Source organism: Centruroides sculpturatus, unplaced genomic scaffold (genome assembly GCF_000671375.1).
Source record: "Centruroides sculpturatus isolate CEXI.00-Female unplaced genomic scaffold, Cexi_2.0 scaffold527, whole genome shotgun sequence".
Classification (NCBI taxonomy): Eukaryota; Metazoa; Arthropoda; class Arachnida; order Scorpiones; family Buthidae; genus Centruroides; species Centruroides sculpturatus.
In genome coordinates, this window is record NW_019384763.1 from 98,028 (window position 1) to 120,580 (window position 22,553).

Genomic DNA, 22,553 nt, shown 5'->3' on the forward strand with positions numbered 1-22,553 from the left:
TATCATAGTAAAAATATTAGTTTACTAGCGGGTAAGCCTGATGTTGCCCAGACAAAAAATAATAAGAAACATTAAGATTATTAGATTATTTCATACTCCTAACCCTTATATTATATTGTATTACAATATTTAATTTATATTTACGAAGGTTATCTTATGTAAGAGTTTATCACACCGAGTGCCCAATCTAACATATTTTAAAAATTCTTTAAATTATGTACAGTAGAGAAATAAAGAATTTTTAAACTGTGTTAAATTGACCAGTCACTTGGTGTGATAAACCCTTACATAAGATAACCTTTGTAGTTATATAAATAAAATACTATAATATATGAAACATTAAAACGAAAACTATGTAGAGAGTTTGGTTAATTTATTCTACCATTGTCAAGTTTATTGCAATACTTGGATGGTATGATATGGCAAAATTTCATTGGTCAAGTAGACATCAATTAAAAATATATCTTAAAAAATTTAAGATATCATATGTTTTTGCTAATGATATTCGGCTGTGAATGGTACAATTTCTTAAACTGTACCATTCACAGCCAAATATCAAATGGTAATCTGCCAATGGACCAAATATTTAAACTCAGCATTCTCAAAAACCACTTAAAACATTGAGTGTTTGAATTCTGTTGATAAGTCAAAAAAATGCTTTAATTGGCCAGGGAGAGATTTCATTATTTCTCCTCAGCCAATTATTAATTTTTCATAAACTGCATATATTTTATTTGTTTTGTTTTATTACTTTTTGTACTAAAGTACTTACTAATAATATTATAAATTGAACATTTTTGTAAAGTTTAAAGTTACTATTCAGAAATAATAAATTATATTTAATTAGCTGTTTTAGAGGTTTTTAAAATAAGTTGAGAATAGAATTATAACATATATCATTTCTGTACACAATATGTGCATTACAAATTTTTAATCAATGTTGAAATGTTTAAAATATTTTTCAGAATCAGAGGACTTTACGAGATACTGTTCACGCTACAGATGTTGTTAATGTTTGGAGAGGAAAAGAAGGTAAACTAATGAAATTGAATTCTATATTTCAACATATCTGAATTCAGATTTCATTATAGATTACAATATTAAATATTCACTGTCTGAAAATCTAATTCAAAAATATTCATTTAATAAAAATGTGTTTGAAATTTTAATTCCTTTAAGAGATATTAATTTCTTTTTAATAATTTCTAGTTATGATCAAACAATTAAAAATTGAACTTAGTGTTTTTAACTTTTGATGATACAAAAATGCATTCTTCTTCCTATAAATGTTATATATAAGTATTGAAAGTCATAGAAATTTTAAGTAGAAAATCATAAAGAATCAAGTCAGTCTGGAGACTGAAAAGTTTTAAGATATTCTCTTTATGAATTCTATTTTATACTATTCAAAAATAAGTTAGTTAAAATGATTTTTTTAGAAAACTTACAGTAAATTAAATGCAACAACTGACAATGGATCTTAAAAATATTTACAAAATGTTTTTAATCTTTTTTCAAATTGTGTATACTTTTTATGTTCTTTATGGATTAAGAGAAGATCAAAAATATTTTGATATTTCCTGAATATATTATTTTATAAGCTTATAAATTAGATATTTTTCATATTTTCAAAATAACTTTTGTTCATTTTTTAATGTAATGTGCCATTTTTTTGAAAATTCAAAATCAACATTATATTCTAAGCATTAAATTATTTATGAAATGGCTTCAGATTATCTATAAACCCTAGGTCCCACTTACAGAAAAATTGTGATGGAAAATGGAAATAGAAAATTCAAACAAAAATATCTAAGATGTAAAAAAAATTCTGTCAAGTAAAAAAATAATGAAATTTTAGATAGATAACAGTCAAATATTTTTATTTGAGAGTTTCTCTTTGGTAATGATAAGCTTGACACTTTAAAATGGACCCACAAGACTTTTATTATCTTTTTAAATAAATAAAAAGACGGTCATTTCCAAAAATTTTTTAAAAACTTTGGTCGATCACCTTTTATTTCCGTTAAAATTCCAGGATAAACTTCAGCAACTGGACCTTCCTTTTTAGGCTACACGGTCGTCTATATACAGTCCTTTAAAACACAGAAATAGTCCAATTAAAGTATTAAAACTTGTAAAAAGTTGGAACTGGTGATCTTTCGACGTCTTTGGGTTTTCATCCTTCTTCCTTTCGGGAGTTTCGGACCCTTATATTTACTTAGGAAATGCGCTGTTAAATGTAAATTGTCCTTATTCTCCCTCTGGAGGCGAATTATTACATAAGTTCTATTTTTTAAAATTTTTTAAAATTCAAAAAATTTTTACATCCAGCAAAATTTTTAAAAAAACTATCATTGTAATTTGATTGACTTATAACAGGAAGAAAGTTTTCTTTNAAAAAAAAAAAACCTTTTATTATCATTTCCTACATTTTGCTTTGAAGTGCAAACTTATCTTTATCATAGAAAAACTAAGAAAAAAATTTCACTGTTATCTAAATTGTTATAATTTTTTACTTGGAGCAATTTTTTTACATTTCAAATGTTTTTGTTTGGATATGAATTCTTTTTTGATTAATCATTCAATGTAATCATTAATCAAAACAATGACGTACAGTTTGGTCAGCACTCAGCAATGGCCACTAATCAAATGATTTCTATATGCCATTTAGTAAAGTTGGTATAAAAAATTTTAATTTGCATAAATTTGAGCTTTTGTTATCTTAGATGACATTTTGAATAAAAATTGGTCATTTCAATGCAGTTTCATTCATACAAGCATAAAATTAAGCTATAAAATTAAAATAGCTTTATGGGGAACCCACATGAATGACTATTGACTTGGAAATTTCGTGAGTGAGTGAGGTTTAAGTTTAAAATTTGAACTTTTTACACTCAGTAGTTTTCTCTAGGAGACTCTGCAGTGCTAGTTGAAGAAAAAGAAGAAAATAATACAGCTTTTTTGTGATTTTTGTACTTTTCAATTGTCCATATTTCAGCAACCCTTTATAGAAAAATTAAAATTTTGCATGACACCTAAAAAAACAATTATCTTTTGAATGAGACATTCAGAATTACTATAGGCATTTGGAAGGTGGAGAAACATTTTCAATCTAGTCAAGATCTTCCTCAGGTCTCTGTGAAATAGAATGCATTTTGGAATGTTAATGTACTTTGAAAAAAAACAAAACTTTTTGAATAAATACAAAAAATTGTGCAATACCAACATAACTACAGGAAAAGTACCAGAAAAAGCAAAAAGTAAGCATTAAAAATTGATACAATGGCTCTTGTTCTCTGATTTAAAAATTTCTATGGCATCTAGGGTTTTTATGTACTTAGGATGCCTAGATGTTTTGATTATAGTTACTTCATCGAGTAGGGTGTACACATCATTATCAGATGTGTAAGTAGTCAGGGCGGTACTGTTTTTCTTTTTATTTATTGATATATCAATACTTGTATTCCACTATTCTAACTTTGAGCGAGTGTGAGGTTAAGTCTATATATTCCAAATTGTTACCAAATCTATTGTCTCTCATGGGAACTTTGTACTCCTGGAAATCTGAGCAAGTTGTTATGATCCTTCCTGTTTTTAAGGATATTAAAGATGGTATGGTTATGTCTGAATGTTAATTGTATACCCTAATTGTAAAAAACACAGGGGTATACAATTAGCATTCAGACATAACTTTAATATCCTTAAAAATGGGAAGGATCATAACAACTTTCTCAGAATTTCAGGAGTTTACAAAATTCCTGTGAGAGATGATAGATTTGGCAACAATCTGGAATATATAGACTTAACCTTATGCTTGCTTGCTCAAAATTAGAATAGCAGAACACAAATATTGATATAAATAAAAAAAAAACAGCACCCTGACCACTTATGCGTCTGATAATGATGTGCATGCTCTACTCAATGAGGCAACTATAATCAAAACATTTAGGCATCCTGAGTACATAAAAATCCTGGAGGCCATAGAAATTTTTAAATCAGAGAACAAGGGCCATTGTATCAACTTTAAAGAGGATCAATGCTTGTCATATGCTTGGAAAAACACTATGTGTACATGAGAACAACAATGATGCAAACACATAACGTGATGTGTCATCATGATCATATACTGAATACATCAGTTTTTTAATATTTTTTAATGCTTTTTCAGGTACTTTTCTTGTAGTTATGTTGGTATTGCACAATTTTTGTATTTAATTATTCAAAAAGTTTCATTTTTTTCAAAATATGTTAACATTCAAAATGCATTCCATGTCATGTAGACCTGAGGAAGATCTCAACTAGATCAAAAACATTTGTCTTTAAACATTTTATTATCATTAAACAGTATTGGAAATAAAAAAATGCTCTAGTTGAATGTGGTTTTTATTAGTATTACTTTCCAATTCTCATTTGTTGTGAAGTTATTTCCTCATACATTTCATAAGTGGAAATGCAGCTTAACTCTTCACTAAAAATATATTTATAAACATTTGAAATTTTCCATTTTGAAGTTGATCTTTTTATATATATAATGTTCAATAGTTTTTTTTAGCACAATAATTAATCAGAAATGATTTGAAAATGTTTAAGAAACCAATATTTTAATTTCTGGAATGTAATGTTGGCATGAAACAATTCTTTAAATTACATAGTTTAAATATATGATTTTTGCAAATTGATTATATTTATTTTAAAAATTATTAAATAGTGTTTTTATATTATATTTAGAATATGAGACTATACCTTCAGAACATCTTGTTCCTGGTGATGTAATTGTAATACCAAAGAGAGGTTGCATTATGCAATGTGATGCTGTGTTGATCAGTGGAAATTGCATTGTTAATGAAAGCATGCTGACTGGTAATAATTTTTATATTTGTTTTGAAAAGTTTTTTGTGATGTTTGTAATTTTTCATCGCTAACTTTAGAATCAGATGTCAAACAATATTGCATCAACAAAAGAAACTAAAAAATTTTCTGATGCACTCTACATATGATTCTGAGTAATATAATCTTAAAGAAATTATACAAAAGTAACTTTTTAGGGGGATTTTTACGTTAAATTTTTAAGGCTATATTTATTATAAATTAAAATAGTTACTAATTCAAGAGTTTACTTATCTGAATTTTTTAAACCTAATTTAAAGATTTTTTTTATAGAGTTTTAAAGAAATGTGTGTTAGAATTATTGCTGCAAATGATTGAGTAATCCTAAGTTATGTTAACTTAGGATTACTCAATCATTTGCAGCAATAATTAAAAGAAAAACAGTTTATTAATCAGAAAAACAGATGTTTTTGGTTATATTTTAATGACCTTCATCTTACATCATGGGTAAAACGCTAAATAAATGCTATGCTAAATAAATAAAATAATGACCATCAGGTTGATGACTCAATTAATCTGCACAAAGTTTCATGCAGATGATTGAGTGATCTACTGAAGAAGCTATTTTATGAATTTTATATTTAAGAATTTATTAAAGAGATTATTTTTTGTAATTACATATTAACAATATTATTAAATAAAACATTTATAAAGAATATAATAATAATGGACAAGTAACAGATAAAAATAAAAAATACTTCTTGGTTCTCTTAATAAATAGGAAACTATTTCACTTTTTCTTTTGACTTGCAAAAACACTGCCTTATCTAAAGTTTACTAATTCAGTTGCCTATTACAAGTGTAGTATGTATGTTTTAAATCTGAGTTTTCATAATTTCCATAATAATAATGTTTACATGTATCTCTGAGATAAAACTGTTGCATCCAGAGTTGCACAGGAAGTAGCATCATGTATTCTAAAACATCTAAGAAATCTTAGAAATGAAAACATATTATAGCTTACAGTGATATGTGTACAGGACAAAGTAGAAATATAAAATTAGCCTTAACATTGTTAAAAGTTGTCCAGTCTGTCAAACATAATACAGATGCCATTGATCATAAGTTCCTGTTATCAGGGCATTCATTTCTACTGAGTGATAAAGGTTTCAGAGTTGTAGAAATGGCATTAAGAAAAAATAATTTATCTTTTGTCCCCCAGGATTATTACAAAGTCATAAAAATGTGTTGAAAAAGTGAAAGCTTTATAACACAATATATTGTATTGCTTTATTTATTTTAAGGGTATTACAGTGGTGCCTCGTATAACGGACGCTGTGAATAACGGACTTTCTGTTTGACCGTTACGTGACTCGAGCAACGGACTGGCTGCGGACAACGGTCTTTCCGTTCGGCAGTTACGTGAGGCGACCAATGGACTTTCTACGAACAAGTGCGAATGATGTTTCCACTCTTTTGCCATTGTCAATGACAATCTGCTATTTTTATGATATATTAGTATTATTAGAATATATTATCAGTATATCTGAAGTACAGAGCGTTGGGATTAGGCTTGCTGCTTTGTTTATTAGGTACATCAACACAGTGCAGGGTATTTACATTTATTCAAGTGTTGTGCAATCATGGCTTCTAAAAAAAGCAGAAAAGTGATTTCAATTGAAACAATGCAAGAAATCATCAGGAGTGAAAGTTGACAAAAACTTCCTTGTCGAATGGGGAGAGGTTCAGGAGTTTACCAACACTCATTATCCAAACAGAGCTGAGGCAAACAGTATCAATGATCTCTACAATGACACCCTTGCCTGTCATTTCCGACAGGTGTTGAAGAAGAGAGAGAAACAGACCACCTTGGACATGTTTTTCAAGAAGCCAGCTGTCAAAAAACAAAGGATGTGGAACAAGAGGAGTTGACCCTGCAAGCTCCGGTAGTCTCTCCTGAATCTGAATCCAATTAAAAAACAATAAAAAAAAAAGACCCGCTGCAATGTGTAAAAAGTCTGATCTGTATGAATGTGTGAAGAAAGTGTTCCTTCACCTCCTCCTCACAACATCTGACTATCCGGCATAATTGGTGACTGCTCCATTTTCATTTTTTTATGGTACAGTACAGTTATTTTATGCTGCAGAACGAATTATATGTTTTAACATGTATTTCTATGGAAAAATGCGTTTCGTATAACGGACTATTCACTTAACGGACGTGCACCTGGAACGAATTAAGTACGTTATACGAGGCACCACTGTATATTGATACTTTTTTTTTAAGGGACTTAAGCTTTTTCAAAAATTGAAAAAATTATTTCATAATTTTGAAAGTGGCTTAAGTTTATTTATGGCTGACAAAAACATGTTATTTTTTAAATAATGTTTATTATAGTGATTGGTTAAGTAAATTAAACACTTTTAGAAACACAAAAACATTATATTACCATTTTATTATTTACCAATATTTTAAAATTAATTAAAATGCAAACCCTTAAATATCCCAATTTAAAGGTAACTAGACTTAGGCCACTTTTAAAATAAACAGCTCATATACTGTAATTCAGTTTAATATAAGATTTTTTCTTTGTTCTATTTATGCTTTTTAGATATTACATTCTTATAATGTTTGAATCATAACCATTTTTTTAAATTTAAGGTGAGAGTGTTCCAGTTACTAAAACTCCCCTTCCAAATCCTGGCATTGGTAAAGTTTATCAAGATAAATCTTTCCATCCTAAAGAACATGCTCGCCATACATTATTCTGTGGGACCAAAGTTATACAAACACGATACTATGGAAGTGAAAAAGTGAAAGCAGTTGTAATAAGAACAGGTAAAAATTAAAATAAATAAAAACTAATATTTATTATTATTAATATTATTTTATATTTTTAAATTGGAAAGGAATTTGCTATATTTTCATCTTTATTAACTGTCTCTGTCTATTTNAAAACAAAAAATTGGATGATAAGAATATATAGTATCTTACAAAAAGTTTTTAGGAAAGTTTATTTTAAATAATTTTTTCAAAATTATGTTGTATTATTTATGTTTGTTTGCTTAAATACATATAATTAACAAATTTCAAAAACAGGTTATTTACATATTAAATTAATATGATGTAATAATCAAAAGACATCATAGAAATAATATGAAAAATTGTTAGAAAGATGGAAACAGATACAATAAATTTTTTCATTTTATCTTAATATGTCAAAGAGAAATTACATCACTTTTTACAAAAGCAATAAAAATATAAATGTAAATAGTTGATGCCTTTTGTATTAATTAATTAATAATACACTATATTTATATTTTCTTACCTGTTATAACTATTTACAGTTTTTATGCCTTTAAATAATTTGATTCCCCAATAAATTTATGTACTTTTATCATGAAATAAAAAATGAAAGCTACACTGTTGTTAAAATTGTTTATAAATATTTTGTAACATGTAATTATTTATTTTATATTTATGGAAATTTATAAACTATAGTTGAAAATTATTAATAATAAATTTTTATTTAATAGGATTCTTAACAGCAAAAGGAGAATTAGTTCGCTCTATCATGTTTCCAAAACCTGTTGATTTTAAATTTAATCGACATGTTCATAAATTTATTTGTTGCTTAGCAGGATTTGCAATTATTGGATTTGTATACACTGTTGTACTTAAGGTGAGGAAGAAAAATTTTATCTAAAAAGGAAAAAAGTTTTTTATTTATTTTCAGTTATATTTTATGAATATTTTACAAAAAGAATTTACTGTATATCTGTGCAGATAAGACAATAGTTGAATCATAAAAAAAAGACTCCAAAATCCAGGGTCATCTTATAGGACAGTTACAAAAAAAAAATTAGATTGAAATTTATATAAATTAAAATCATTATAAAAAAATGGACAAACCATAATTATTTACTAGTAGAGAGTAGGGTATGTTCACAAAATAGAATAGCCCATACAACGTTTTTGTGAATAGTCAAGGTCATTACCTAAATGCCTGAATCAGTGCAAATGTTTACAGTGCTGCCAGATGCAAGAAAATAAAATTTGTTCATTTGAAAAATTACAAATAGGACATAATTCTGTATATGCTATACAGTATTATTATCCAGATGATGATTGCTGATCTAAACTAAATTCATAGGCCATTGATGATTTGGGGGTCGTCTTATAGGACAGATATATGCTAAAATTATAAAACTTTGACGAAAATTTATACCTTGTCTTATCTGAAAGTTATCTTATCTGCACAGATATATGGTACTTTTCATTAGGATTCTAAATAATTTATTTTTATTTCATTTAAAATGTTTCATTATTATAAAGCAAAGTTATAAAGATTATTTGTATTCTTTATGAACAGAATTTTTCAAATATTTGATAAAATTTTTTAAATAATTTTGAGAATACAACTGCTTAAAATAGTTTATTATTTCACTTTTAATTTAATCTTCAATCATTTCATAAAATTTAATAGTGTATTGTATGAAAGAAACTCTAATGCTACATATCATATGACTAAAATATGACATTGATAATTGATTGGAGATTAATATTTGTAATTAAAACAAATTGTAATAATTGATACTGTAGGAAAATATTAACATACTTATTATTATTATTATGGTTGTGATGTAAATGTCAAATGAAACTTATTTGATATCTGCACATTTAATGTTTTGCATTCATCTGTACTGTTAGTACCAAGTTTAACCTGTTATACTTTTTAGTTTGTATGTTCTTGAGGTTTGGCTTATTAGAATCATAAATACTTGTAGACTTCTTTCTTGTTGCTATTTCAAAGTCTTTCTCTTCCAGAATTAAATTAAATTTTCATTATTTAAAGTGTTTTGTAATGAGATATTTAATTATATTCCTGTTACACTAATAGATTTCTTGTAAATTTTTTTTTTTTTTGAGTTTGAGGAACTCTAGATAATTAATGGTGTAATTTGTCAGAATAAGTTTAAGAATTTTCAATTGGCTTTTTAGTATATTCAGTAACAAGCTTTAAGAAATTAATTTATGAATTTAATTTTAAAACAATGCCTAAAAGATTAATTTATGATTATTACATTTAAATTGGAACAATATTTATATTATTTAGGCCCAAAGAGGAGTACCTGCTGGTGATATTGCATTGAGAGCTTTAGATTTAATAACAATAATTATACCTCCTGCACTACCAGCTGCCATGACAATAGGAATTGTGTTTGCTCAACAACGATTGAAAAAACGTCAAATTTATTGTATTTCTCCACGTTGTATTAATATCAGCGGTTGTATAAATTGCGTTTGCTTTGATAAGACGGGAACTTTAACTGAAGAAGGACTCGATCTTTGGGGTGTTGTACCAGCAGATTCAAATAAGTAAATAAATATACAGATATTTTTAAAATTTATCAAAATAAAGATCGTATACTTAAAAAATTTTTTTTTGAATTTAGATTTTCTGAACCCGTGAAAAATATCTCTATGCTTCGAAACTCTCCCTTTCTGATAGGAATGACAACATGTCATTCTTTGACAATTATTGATAATCAACTTAGTGGTGATCCTTTAGATCTTAAAATGTTTGAAGCCACAGAATGGGTAAGAATTTTGCATTATTCAAATTCATTGTTTCAAATTTGTGTTATTTGTACAAATTTGAAATAACGATAAAATAAAAAATTTATGACTCGTTAACCAATGTGAATAACGTTTAAATGATGAATGTTTTCGTTACCCCTTCTAAGCAATTCTTCAGGTCAATTCTTATTTCAACTAAGCTGGCCGTTGACATTCGAAAATAAATCAAATGGTATGGATTTCAAATATGGCAGGTACATGCATTCTCAGTAAGATGTTTAAAAAAAAAAAAAAAGGTTGAACCTTTTAACGTTTGACGTTTTTTTAAACATCTTATGGAGAATGCATGTACATGCCATATTCAAAATCCTTACTATTCGATTTATTTTTGAATGTCAATGGCCAGCTTAGTTGAAATAAGAATTGCCCAGAAGGGGTAATGAAAACGTTCGTCACTTAAACGTTATTCACACTAGTTAATTGGTTGGTGAGTTGTAAGTTTTATTTACATTGTGGTGTTGTGCAGTTAAACAAATAATAAAATAATTGCAAATTATTCAATTTGCATTATTCATGCATTATTTCGTTATTCAAATTTTAAATTAATACACAGTTATTTGTATTTCATAAAAATAGATTTTGGAAGAACCAGAAATAGATGACACAACTAAATTTGATGTGATTATACCAACCATTGTCCGTCCAAAACATGATGCTAACTGTGATAAAATTATTGAAAGGGAGGTAAGTATTTACATAATTTGTAAAATCATTAAAAATTTAATCACATTCATTGATAGTTTTTATGTATGTACTGTACCTGTACATTAAAAACACATTGTTCAAAAAAAATTTTCAAAAGTACAATGTGAACTTATCCAAAACATATCCTTGTATTTATTTTTTCTAATTAATAACTTTAATGTAATTATTTGTAAAGATTTAAGTAGGGAGAAATAGTGATAGAGATGTACAGTAGAACCTCGATTATCCGGACTAATTGGGGATGAAGGTAGTCCGGATAAGGAAAAATCCGGATAATCGAAACAAATACTTTAATTTGTCTTTTAATGATAATATAACACGTTTTCTTTTCGATGACATATCGGTAATATTAAAACTAAATACTGTATTTAAATCGTGATCAAATTTTCAAAAAAGAAACATTCGTATTGCATTTGGACTACTACTGACCAACGCTAACAGACTACCTATTGTTTAAAAGGCCCTCTGGTGGCGCAAGAAGACGGATTTTATAAAATAAAATGCAGTTGATACTGCATTTTTATGAATAAAAATTTGACAAACAATTTATCATTTTATGACGAGTAAAATTTTTTCGTCGCGTTCGCGGCTTTTAAGTAATGCGTAAACCTTCGAGGCGCGAGGCCCTTCGAACCGCGAGGCATAGGCGGTGGCCCACGTCATCCATGCCTTACGCCGCCCTTGGTCATAGAAATGATATAATTTGAATATAAATTATTTATAAATACGTATGTCAAATTATATTTTTATTACTACGTAAAATATATTTAAGAGTTTACGACCACTGTGCTGGATGAGGCGTTGTTGAAACAAAAAAGTTATGCTTTCCATCACGTACATAAACTGTCGTAATTCGCCAATTGCAAATCAGCAAATTCGTAAAATTTTTGTTTATTTTGAACAATCCGGATAATCGAAAATCCGGATAATGGAGGTCCGGATAATGGAGGTTCTACTGTACTTAGATTCCATGTATTAAAAATTACATTTTACAAATGTGACGTCACCAATGACTTCAAACCACCTGTAATCAACATTTAATTACATGCTGACTGATAATGTAAATCATGACTATTTCATAGAAAAAAAATAAGAATTTTTAACATAATTTTTACTCTAAAATATTATTTTTAGCCACCATTTGAAGTTGGAATTGTTCGTCAGTATCCATTTTCATCCAGTTTGCAGAGAATGAGTGTAATAACTAGAGTCTTGGGAGCTCAGCAGTTTGAAATTTATTGTAAAGGTGCTCCAGAGACAATAACATCTCTCTGTAATGTTAACACTGGTAAAGTTTTATTTAATATAAAAGTCAAATCATTTTAAAATACTTCAATTTTTAATTTTTTTAAATATATTTATATTTCAGTTCCATGTGATTTTAGTGAAACATTGATGCAATATACACAACAAGGATATCGAGTGTTGGCACTTGCTTATCGTCCTCTTGGTAAATTAACATATGCTAAAGCACAAAGGATTTCAAGAGAAGAATTAGAATGTAATTTAACATTTTTGGGTCTTCTAATTATGGAAAATAGGTTAAAACCAGAAACAATACCTGTTCTTTCAACATTAAAAGCTGCTGACATTAGATTAATTATGGTAACAGGTAAATAATATTTCTTTATAAACATTAGATTCTTAATATACTTACAGGAAAATATTTAAAATTTTCCATATAATAAACTAGAATATTATTTGTAAATCTCAGATTCTTAAAATTTGCTTAGTTTCTTTTTTATTAAATTGAAGATTTTATTTTATTAAGTTTTACATTAAATATTTATTATTAAAATATTTTGGATATATATAACATATAATTTGTTGGTAAATCATATAAAATGATTCCTATCAATAAAGTAGAACATCAATTATCTGAAAAATCAATTATCCAAACCTTACTTCAGAGAGTACTAATTTCAGAAATTATGAATTTTTATTTAATAATTGTCAGTGACCTTTTGTAGGGCTGATATTGAGCTAGCTTGTTAACAACACTAGTTATCTATTACAGTATTAAAAGAAAAGCATGATTAATAAGTCAAGGTTTATAATGCATTAAATTTCTATACCTTATTCTAGAATTAATATTAATATTCATTGTTTATTTAACGTATTTATCTTTTTATTCTTTCCTTAATAAGTGTGATCAGTTATCTAAAAAAAATTGTTATCAAAAATTTTCCTGCCTCAATTGTTTCAGACAATCAATGCTCCACTGTATAAGTGTTAATGTACCAAAATGCTTACATTTGGTACAAAAACACTCATGTTTCTTTTAATAAATGTAAATGTCAGTAAATAATAATAGTAATAATAATTTTAATTATTTAAAAATTCAGTGGATTGTAAGAATAGTTTTAAATGCATAAAGATNTTTAATAAATGTAAATGTCAGTAAATAATAATAGTAATAATAATTTTAATTATGTTTTAGGTGATAATATGTTGACAGCATTGAGTGTAGCTAGAGACTGTGGCATGATTGATTATCAGCACCAAGTAATTGTGTTATCAGCTACAGAAGATGAAGATACAGGTCTTCCATCTTTATCATGGCATTATGCAGATATGCAAAACAAAAAATTGGATGAGGATAAAACCATTCACAAGGTATACAATAATTTTGTATAATTTTTTTAAAAGCTATTACTATTATGTTTATAAATATTTATATCTGAATTTCTTTTAAGGATTCAGTAAATGTTATTGTAGAAAAATCTGAAAAATTACATATTGCAATTACTGGAAAGACATTTTCAGCTTTAAGAAAACATCATAGCCATCTTCTTAAGAAAGTAATTTGTACATTTTTATTATTCTTTTATTATAATATACACTCTAAATTAAAATTTAAAAACTACAATAGAGAGAGAGTGTTTTTTTTAGACTTGATGTATATTAAATCTTTTACATAATATCAGATTAAAATATTATGAAAATTATTTGTTGAACTTAGGTAGCTGTAAATGGCACAGTGTTCTCGAGAATGGCACCTGAACAAAAACAACAGCTTATTGAATTATTACAAGAGTTAGGGTAAGTTTTCTTCTTATTAAATCTATTATTTAGCTTCATGAAATTAAACTTTAAAAAAGTGTTCCTGAAATATTTTCAAAGACTAGTAGAAATGAAGTGAAATAATAAAAAGATTTGGGTATTTAATCATTATTTGTATTTTCAACACATATAGTTTAAATAGTTTTTTCTTAAATATTCCAGTTTTTTCCTTTCTCATTAATTTTATAATTACATCTGTAATGAATTACTAACACAAATGAAAGAATATTTGAGACAAAATCTTATAAATAAATATACTGATATAATTCATGTTTTTAACAGTCACTTCAGCAGTGAGGTTTATATACTGGTGCACGTTACATAAAGATTCTATTTCAATTTTAGCAATTTTTTTCATAGTATTATGCACCAATGTTTACTCCAGAATACCCTGATGCAGAGTACCTATATGGAATTATGGTATTTACAAACCTGCTTTTAAAAAAGCTAAATTATTTTTAGTATACATTTTCCTATTCAGTTATAGAAATATTAGTTTGTTATTATATAATTAATTTAAATTCAGGAATTGTTCAATAATTCACACACTATGAAGTTGTTTGAGCTTGTCTTAGACCGCCGAATCCGCAACCTCATCAAACTCACTGTAAACCAGGCTGGCTTCGTCAAGGGATGTGGCACGATAGATGCTGTCCTCGCTGCTTGACTCCTCGTTGAAAGGCATTATGAGAAGAGGATCCCGCTGCACATTGCCTTTCTTGATCTTGAGAAGGCATTCGACCGTGTGCCACGTGAGCTTATCTGGGCCGCTCTTCGCCAGCATCACATTCCTGAGGAACATATCAGTTGGGTACAATTGCTCTACTGCAATCCAATGAGCCATGTCCATGGCATCACTGGGACCTCAAAACCATTCTGCGTCTCCGTCGGTGTTCACCGGGGCTCCACTCTCTCCCCACTTCTCTTTATTGTTGTCATGGATGCCATCACACGTGACATCCAGCGAAATGTACCATATACATTACTGTATGCTGACGATGTGCTCCTTGCCTCCACTGACAAGATCGACCTGCAGCAGCTTGTCCAGGTATGGTGTAGTCGCCTTGCACAACATGGCCTCCAACTGAACCTGAAGAAGACTGAGTACTTAACGGCAGATCTGACTGAGGAAGGCACAATAGTTGTTGATGGCATCAGCCTTCCCCGAGCTGAGCTGTTTAAATATCTTGGGTCTGTGATCTCTGCCGATGGAGACTTGTACCATGAGGCAGTTGCAAGCGTCAATGCCGCCTGGGTGAAGTGGCACTCAATAACAAGTGTGCTGTGCGACCGATGCATCAAGGACCAACTTAAGTCAAAGATTTATTGAACCATCATCCAGCCTGTCGCACTGTATGGAGCCGGGTGCAGGCCAACTACGAAGGTCGTCGACCGACGACTTGCTACTATGGAGACTAGGATGTCGCGTTGGATGAGTGGCCTTACCAGACTTAATCAAGTACACAACGTAGACATCAGAACCTGGTGTGGCATTGCTGAGATCAACGAGAAAGCGCGTGAGTAGCGCCTGCGTCTTTATGGCCATGTGCTCCGTGCTGATGCCGACTCCATCATTTACATGGGCCTAAATTTGGAGGTACCTGGGTCTTGCCCAAGGGGCCACCCAAGGCAGCATTGGCTGGACACCAGCTGTCATGATGTAGCGTGTACACCCAGACCAGGCCCGTGATCGGGCCAAATGGAGATTCAAAATAAAATCCAGATGTGCCAACCCTGCTGCTAAATGGGACTAAGGCCAAAGAAGAATTGTTCAATAATCTTTTATTTTAGAAATAAGTTTCTTTTGAACACACAAACATAAATTTATCAGAAATATAAAGAACATTTATAAATTTTGATTCTATTTACAATTAAATACTGATTTAAAGAGGCAAGAAAGATTTTTAAAATGTAATCAAAAAATCTCTTAAATTATAGATATTATGTGGGAATGTGTGGAGATGGAGCTAATGACTGTGGAGTAAGTTCCAAGATTATATTTTTAAAATTAAATTAAAGAAATTAAATAAAAAAATTATTTTAATTAAAATCCAAATTAAAGATATTAATTTACTAATGTAAATGATTTTTAACAGGCATTAAAAGCAGCTCATGCTGGAATTTCACTCTCTGAGGCCGAGGCTTCAGTTGCTTCACCATTTACTTCAAAAACACCAAATATTTCTTGTGTTCCAACATTAATAAGGTAAATAAAATGCTATGGTTTTATTTTTCAGTTTTATTAAATTTATTTCTAATATATCTAAATATAATAAAACATAAATTAATTTTCATAGGGAAGGACGAGCAGCTTTAGTTACTTCATTTGGAGTACTGAAATACATGGCATTATACAGTCTTATTCAATTTATTTCAGTGTTGATTCTTTATACGGTAAAAACTGAAATTTTATCTTGTTATCTGATTTATTTATTCTAAATGGAAACAATTCTGTTTTAAGTGCTAAAAAAATCTTTCTAGTTTAATTCTATAATAAAACTAAATGTTTTATAAGTAATTTTTGCACATTAAATAAATTAAAAAAGAAAGTATTTAATTAAAAATTTATAAGATATCCTCATGGATTAAGGAGTCAAATAATATTTGATTCTACAGGCATACTCTCTCCAGATTATGATCATCTCATGATTAAACAAACTGCTGATACAACCATCATATATTTCTATCCTATAATGCATTTTATTATTCCCATCAATATGACACTTCATCCATTTCAAATGTTGCCACCTGTCAAGTTTTTGCATCATGTGTCTGGGTGTCTAGGCAAAGACCAAAAATGTCTTGGTTTTAAGAAAAATTGTCAATAATTAATTATTTTTTAATGATATAGCTGATTTTATAACCAACAAACAGAAACAATCTGATAAGTTACTTGAATCTTGAAGACAGCCTTTATTTAAGGAGAAGGTTTTTTTAATGAAGCCAATTTAAGTTCAACTTTTCTGTCTTTTAAGAGATCCTTTAGAAAATATTTTATGGTACCATGGTATCTTTGATAAGTTTTAAAATTGAGGGCCACTACATACAGTCCGACTTCCATATTAGGAACTTCTATATTGCAAATTTCTCTCTATAACAAAATTTTGCATTATACATTGCTCTTTCGGTCAAAAATATGTGTAAAATTGTTTTTAAATAAAGTTAAATTTATATATAACAAATTTTTTTTTAATTTATAAGGACTATCAATTCTATTGATTATTAAAGTAGATTTCTCCATTTGGGTTGAGTTTGAATTTAGGTTCAGTTTCAGATATCAAGCTATAAACCCTTTAAACCATTTGTAAACTTTGGACCAGGTGTGAGAAATACTGGTCATTAGCTTTTAAAATCACTACATAATCTGCCCTCTCCCACTGGTTACCAGTTGTAAAGAAGAGAGAGGGAGATTATCTGTCACCAGGAGCATTTGGACCTAAATGATTTACAATTAACGAATGTCAAAAATATTAGAAAAGTGATCATTTTGATAACCGGTGGACTAATTTTTGTGGTTAGTGAGATTTTATTTTATTTAATAAGTCATCTAGTTGGAATTTGAAGAACTGTTAATATAGTGTTTAAGCATTACTAAAACAATTAATGTGTTGTAATAAAGGCCCAAAAAAAGAAAGACATTGCAGCAAAGTTTGGAATTCCTGTGAATAGTTTATCAACCATAATAAGAAATCATGAATTAATTTTGAAATTAGCCAATGATGTACTGACCTAAAGCAAAACATGCTAGAACCAATGTTTACATTGATGTAGATGAAGCAGTATTGATGCATTTAATAAGTGTGCAAATTATGAAGAGAGGACATTTTTTAATTGTTCTGTGCAACAAAAAAATGACAAATATTTTTTACAAAAATTTAGTTAAAATAACTTCTATTTTAACATATAAATGTAAACTTACTTAAAATTAAAATTACATTTATATTGTATTTATACTAATTTAAATTACATAAAATAACTAAAAAAATTACATTAAAATAATACTTTATTTACCAAAAAGTATAATTTCTGTATAACAAAATTTCCCTATAGCAAATTTTTTTTCAGGATTTAGTAACTTCATTATATACAAGTTTGACTATATTGTCAAATGCATCTTTGACATCTAAAAATATTAACAGAGATATCAATTTCTTCTTCCTTTTCTGTAGAGTATCACACAATTTAACAAGGGCATCCTCTGCATAATGCTTGGACATGAAACCATATTGGTCATTGCTCAAAAAGTTTCCATGAGGTGAAACTTTCTTTAAATGAAAAAATTGTATGGGAGATGGCAATTCACAATACAACTACAAATGATAGAATGCATTATGTATGTAACCTGTTGTATGCCTGTATTTAAATTATAATTCTGTATTAAGCTTTTTCATTTAGAGTTCTTAGTTTTTATCAAAAAACTTTATTGAACATTTTAGGATATTTAATTTTTATATAATATTAATAGTTAAAAAGTTTAGTACTTCATTTTAAACTTTTTAACTATTCATGTAATTGTGTAAATGAATTTTATAATAAAAATAAGCATTCTTATTCTAAAAGTTTCTTGACTTTTATTTCTTTTCTTTCATTTTATAAATATTTCTGAAGAGTTTATTATCATTGTCATCAGTATTTTAAATGACTAATTTAATGGCAATAAAAAACATATTACTTTATTGTGGGGAAACTTAAATTATTATTATTGTTTTTACAAATTTTAAAAGATATTCATCTAAGACAAACAGTACCTCCCTCCTTAAAAAGCAATACATGTGATCTAAAAAATCACTAAGATAAATATTATTATAGTATATTTAATTGTAATATTTAATAAAGATTTATTACAAATAGATATAAAAAATAACTTGATGTTTTTGATTAATATTTTATTTCATTCTAAGTTTAAAAATAATTTCATAAATATTTTTTTATATTTTTTTAGCTCTATTCCAATTTAACAGATATGGAATTTCTCTATATTGATCTCTTTTTAATTACTTTATTTGCTGCATTGTGTAAGTTTCAATTAAATTAAACATTTTGTTTATATAATATTTTTTTAATTTTTGAGAAATTTAAGATCTTTTTAACCTTTAATTTTTAGTTGGTCGAACTCAACCTTATGATTCTCTTGTTAAAAGACCACCTCCGTCCAGTCTCATTGGCATCACTCCACTTTCATCCTTATTGTCACAGATAGTTCTTGTTATTATTGCCCAAGTATTAGGTGTTCTGGTTCTATGGCAGCAACCTTGGTAAAAATAAAATATAAGCTAAAAAAGCATGATAATTTTGGTTAATTTAATTTATTAAAGATTGATGAAAACATTATGTTTATGAAATAGGTATAAGCCTCATGTTTCAAAGGATGAAGATGACCACAAGTGCCATGACAATTATGCTGTGTTTGCTGTTTCTGTCTTCCAATATATCACACTGGCTATAGTTTATTCTAAAGGGGCACCCTACCGGAAATCATTTTTTACTAACCGTGAGCTTATATTGTTAATGTATATTTTGTAAATCATTTTTGAAATTTTTATATTTACAGCTTTTTATTTCTTTACTTCTAGTATTTTTTTTAATATCATTGATTGTTATGACTGCCTTCACTTTATATCTTGTTCTTAAACCTCATCAATGGCTAGCTGATTCATTTGAAGTAAGTAAAAAAATATTTTTTTAAATAGTGCTTTTTTTAAATATATTAAATGATATATCAAATATAGCCAGATTTTTCAGATATTTATGCTATTTTTAATAATGAAAATATATTTTAAAAATCTGGATATTTGGCATTAGTATTTGAATTTTGATTTATTCATACATGCTTTAAGTTATATAACTTCATAATATTAAAATTCTTTATCTTTAAAACCAAGTTTATCTTTAACTTATACTTTCTTCTTTTAATCTGGTTTTAAAGAATAGAAATCTTAAAACTAGTTTTTAAAGATTTATATTCTTGATTCTCTNAATATTTTTTTAATTTTTGAGAAATTTAAGATCTTTTTAACCTTTAATTTTTAGTTGGTCGAACTCAACCTTATGATTCTCTTGTTAAAAGACCACCTCCGTCCAGTCTCATTGGCATCACTCCACTTTCATCCTTATTGTCACAGATAGTTCTTGTTATTATTGCCCAAGTATTAGGTGTTCTGGTTCTATGGCAGCAACCTTGGTAAAAATAAAATATAAGCTAAAAAAGCATGATAATTTTGGTTAATTTAATTTATTAAAGATTGATGAAAACATTATGTTTATGAAATAGGTATAAGCCTCATGTTTCAAAGGATGAAGATGACCACAAGTGCCATGACAATTATGCTGTGTTTGCTGTTTCTGTCTTCCAATATATCACACTGGCTATAGTTTATTCTAAAGGGGCACCCTACCGGAAATCATTTTTTACTAACCGTGAGCTTATATTGTTAATGTATATTTTGTAAATCATTTTTGAAATTTTTATATTTACAGCTTTTTATTTCTTTACTTCTAGTATTTTTTTTAATATCATTGATTGTTATGACTGCCTTCACTTTATATCTTGTTCTTAAACCTCATCAATGGCTAGCTGATTCATTTGAAGTAAGTAAAAAAATATTTTTTTAAATAGTGCTTTTTTTAAATATATTAAATGATATATCAAATATAGCCAGATTTTTCAGATATTTATGCTATTTTTAATAATGAAAATATATTTTAAAAATCTGGATATTTGGCATTAGTATTTGAATTTTGATTTATTCATACATGCTTTAAGTTATATAACTTCATAATATTAAAATTCTTTATCTTTAAAACCAAGTTTATCTTTAACTTATACTTTCTTCTTTTAATCTGGTTTTAAAGAATAGAAATCTTAAAACTAGTTTTTAAAGATTTATATTCTTGATTCTCTTTTCATTGATTACTTATTATTATTTATTATTACATAATATTTATATAAAATTAAGATAGAGTAAAAATCATATCTTATTCTTTAAATAAGCTTTAATGTTCCAAACATAAATATTGATTTGAAAATAAGAAAAAAATAACTAATAAAAGTTAAAATAAATCTTTAAAATAATTTAGTTTTCAGTATTGTTGTTTAAATGATTGATTTGAAAAAATTTCTTAATCTTTTTGATAATAATAATAATATAAGTTACATTATTATTAATTATTATAAAAAGGCTTAATTTTGTGGATAGGAATGATTTTTTTTTCTTTAAATTGTGAATACCAATATGTAAAATTTCAATAAGTCTGACTCTACTGTGACACATGGCCCCTCTCTATCTCCCCCCCTCAATCTTTAACCACCAAATCAATGTCCTTTATACCTTATTTAACCAGGGTGGCCAAGCTTCTTGATAGTCCGAGCCATTTTTCAAAATTTGAAATTTTTCGCGAGCCGCAATTAAATACGTATTAAAAAGGTATGCAAAAAATTCCAGATTACAAATTATATCCGTAGCAAGAGTGATACAAATTGTTTCTTCCAGAGCACAATGTCAGCTGTCCATTGCAATGACAGTTTACAAATTCAAAATCGGTCTGCAGTCGGTCGATAACGGACGATTACGCCACTGTTTATGTTCGTTCGCGCAATTTTCCATGAGTCATATCATTCTTAACTTGGATGGAAATGAAATTTGTTACAACGTTGCACTTAATCTTGCATATTTGTTGTTAGTAATTTAAAAGATATTTTGAAACACATACGAACAATAATAATTTTTTAAAATATAATAACACAAAAATGAAAAGGGAACTCGGGTACATTTATCGAGAGCCACAAATAATCATTCAAAGAGCCGCATGCGGCTCGCGAGCCGCAGGTTGGCCACCCCTGTTATATAAAGTTATCAATCCAAATTTCATTTTCTTAGTGTTTACCCCATTCTGAGATATTAAAGAAATAAACAAAATACAAACACACATTTATAAAGAAAAAGTGGGTATAAAAAAAATTCATATATATATATATATTCCATGGAATTTTTCCTCTTTTCTTGTTGTTACTTTTTTGAGTTTAGGGGGGTCTCAAAACAATGAGGTTTACAAAAACCTCATGGTCAAATTTGATACAATTGCAATACTTTTTTGTGCTATTTACATAACAGCTGGGAAAATAAAACCATATCTGCTTTTCTAAAGTCTAAATGACCTATAATCTTAACAGGATAAATTCCAAGTACCTTTAGACATCTTCAGGAGATATTTATCTTTAAACAAATTTTTAAATATGTCTTATTCAAAAAACTTCAGTACTTTTTTAAAAACTATCTTTCAAGTGTAAGAATTGCCAACCAGGAAAGGAGGAGTCAGC

At 27.9% G+C, this 22,553-nt stretch overlaps 1 protein-coding gene across 1 annotated transcript in view; it reads left to right on the forward strand.

Moving 5' to 3' along the window:
• Window positions 1-22,553, forward strand: part of LOC111628845 (probable cation-transporting ATPase 13A3) — a 109,076-nt gene that overhangs the window by 82,992 nt on the left and 3,531 nt on the right. Inside the window, exons 9-27 of the mRNA XM_023372690.1 lie at window positions 966-1,032; window positions 4,729-4,860; window positions 7,490-7,666; window positions 8,365-8,510; window positions 9,945-10,207; window positions 10,285-10,429; window positions 11,045-11,152; window positions 12,308-12,461; window positions 12,543-12,785; window positions 13,614-13,789; window positions 13,870-13,974; window positions 14,136-14,215; window positions 16,175-16,217; window positions 16,333-16,442; window positions 16,534-16,630; window positions 19,179-19,251; window positions 19,341-19,491; window positions 19,582-19,727; window positions 19,810-19,898. Coding sequence (XP_023228458.1) covers window positions 966-1,032; window positions 4,729-4,860; window positions 7,490-7,666; window positions 8,365-8,510; window positions 9,945-10,207; window positions 10,285-10,429; window positions 11,045-11,152; window positions 12,308-12,461; window positions 12,543-12,785; window positions 13,614-13,789; window positions 13,870-13,974; window positions 14,136-14,215; window positions 16,175-16,217; window positions 16,333-16,442; window positions 16,534-16,630; window positions 19,179-19,251; window positions 19,341-19,491; window positions 19,582-19,727; window positions 19,810-19,898 — 2,505 coding nt within the window. The remainder of the gene's footprint in view (window positions 1-965; window positions 1,033-4,728; window positions 4,861-7,489; window positions 7,667-8,364; window positions 8,511-9,944; window positions 10,208-10,284; window positions 10,430-11,044; window positions 11,153-12,307; window positions 12,462-12,542; window positions 12,786-13,613; window positions 13,790-13,869; window positions 13,975-14,135; window positions 14,216-16,174; window positions 16,218-16,332; window positions 16,443-16,533; window positions 16,631-19,178; window positions 19,252-19,340; window positions 19,492-19,581; window positions 19,728-19,809; window positions 19,899-22,553) is intronic.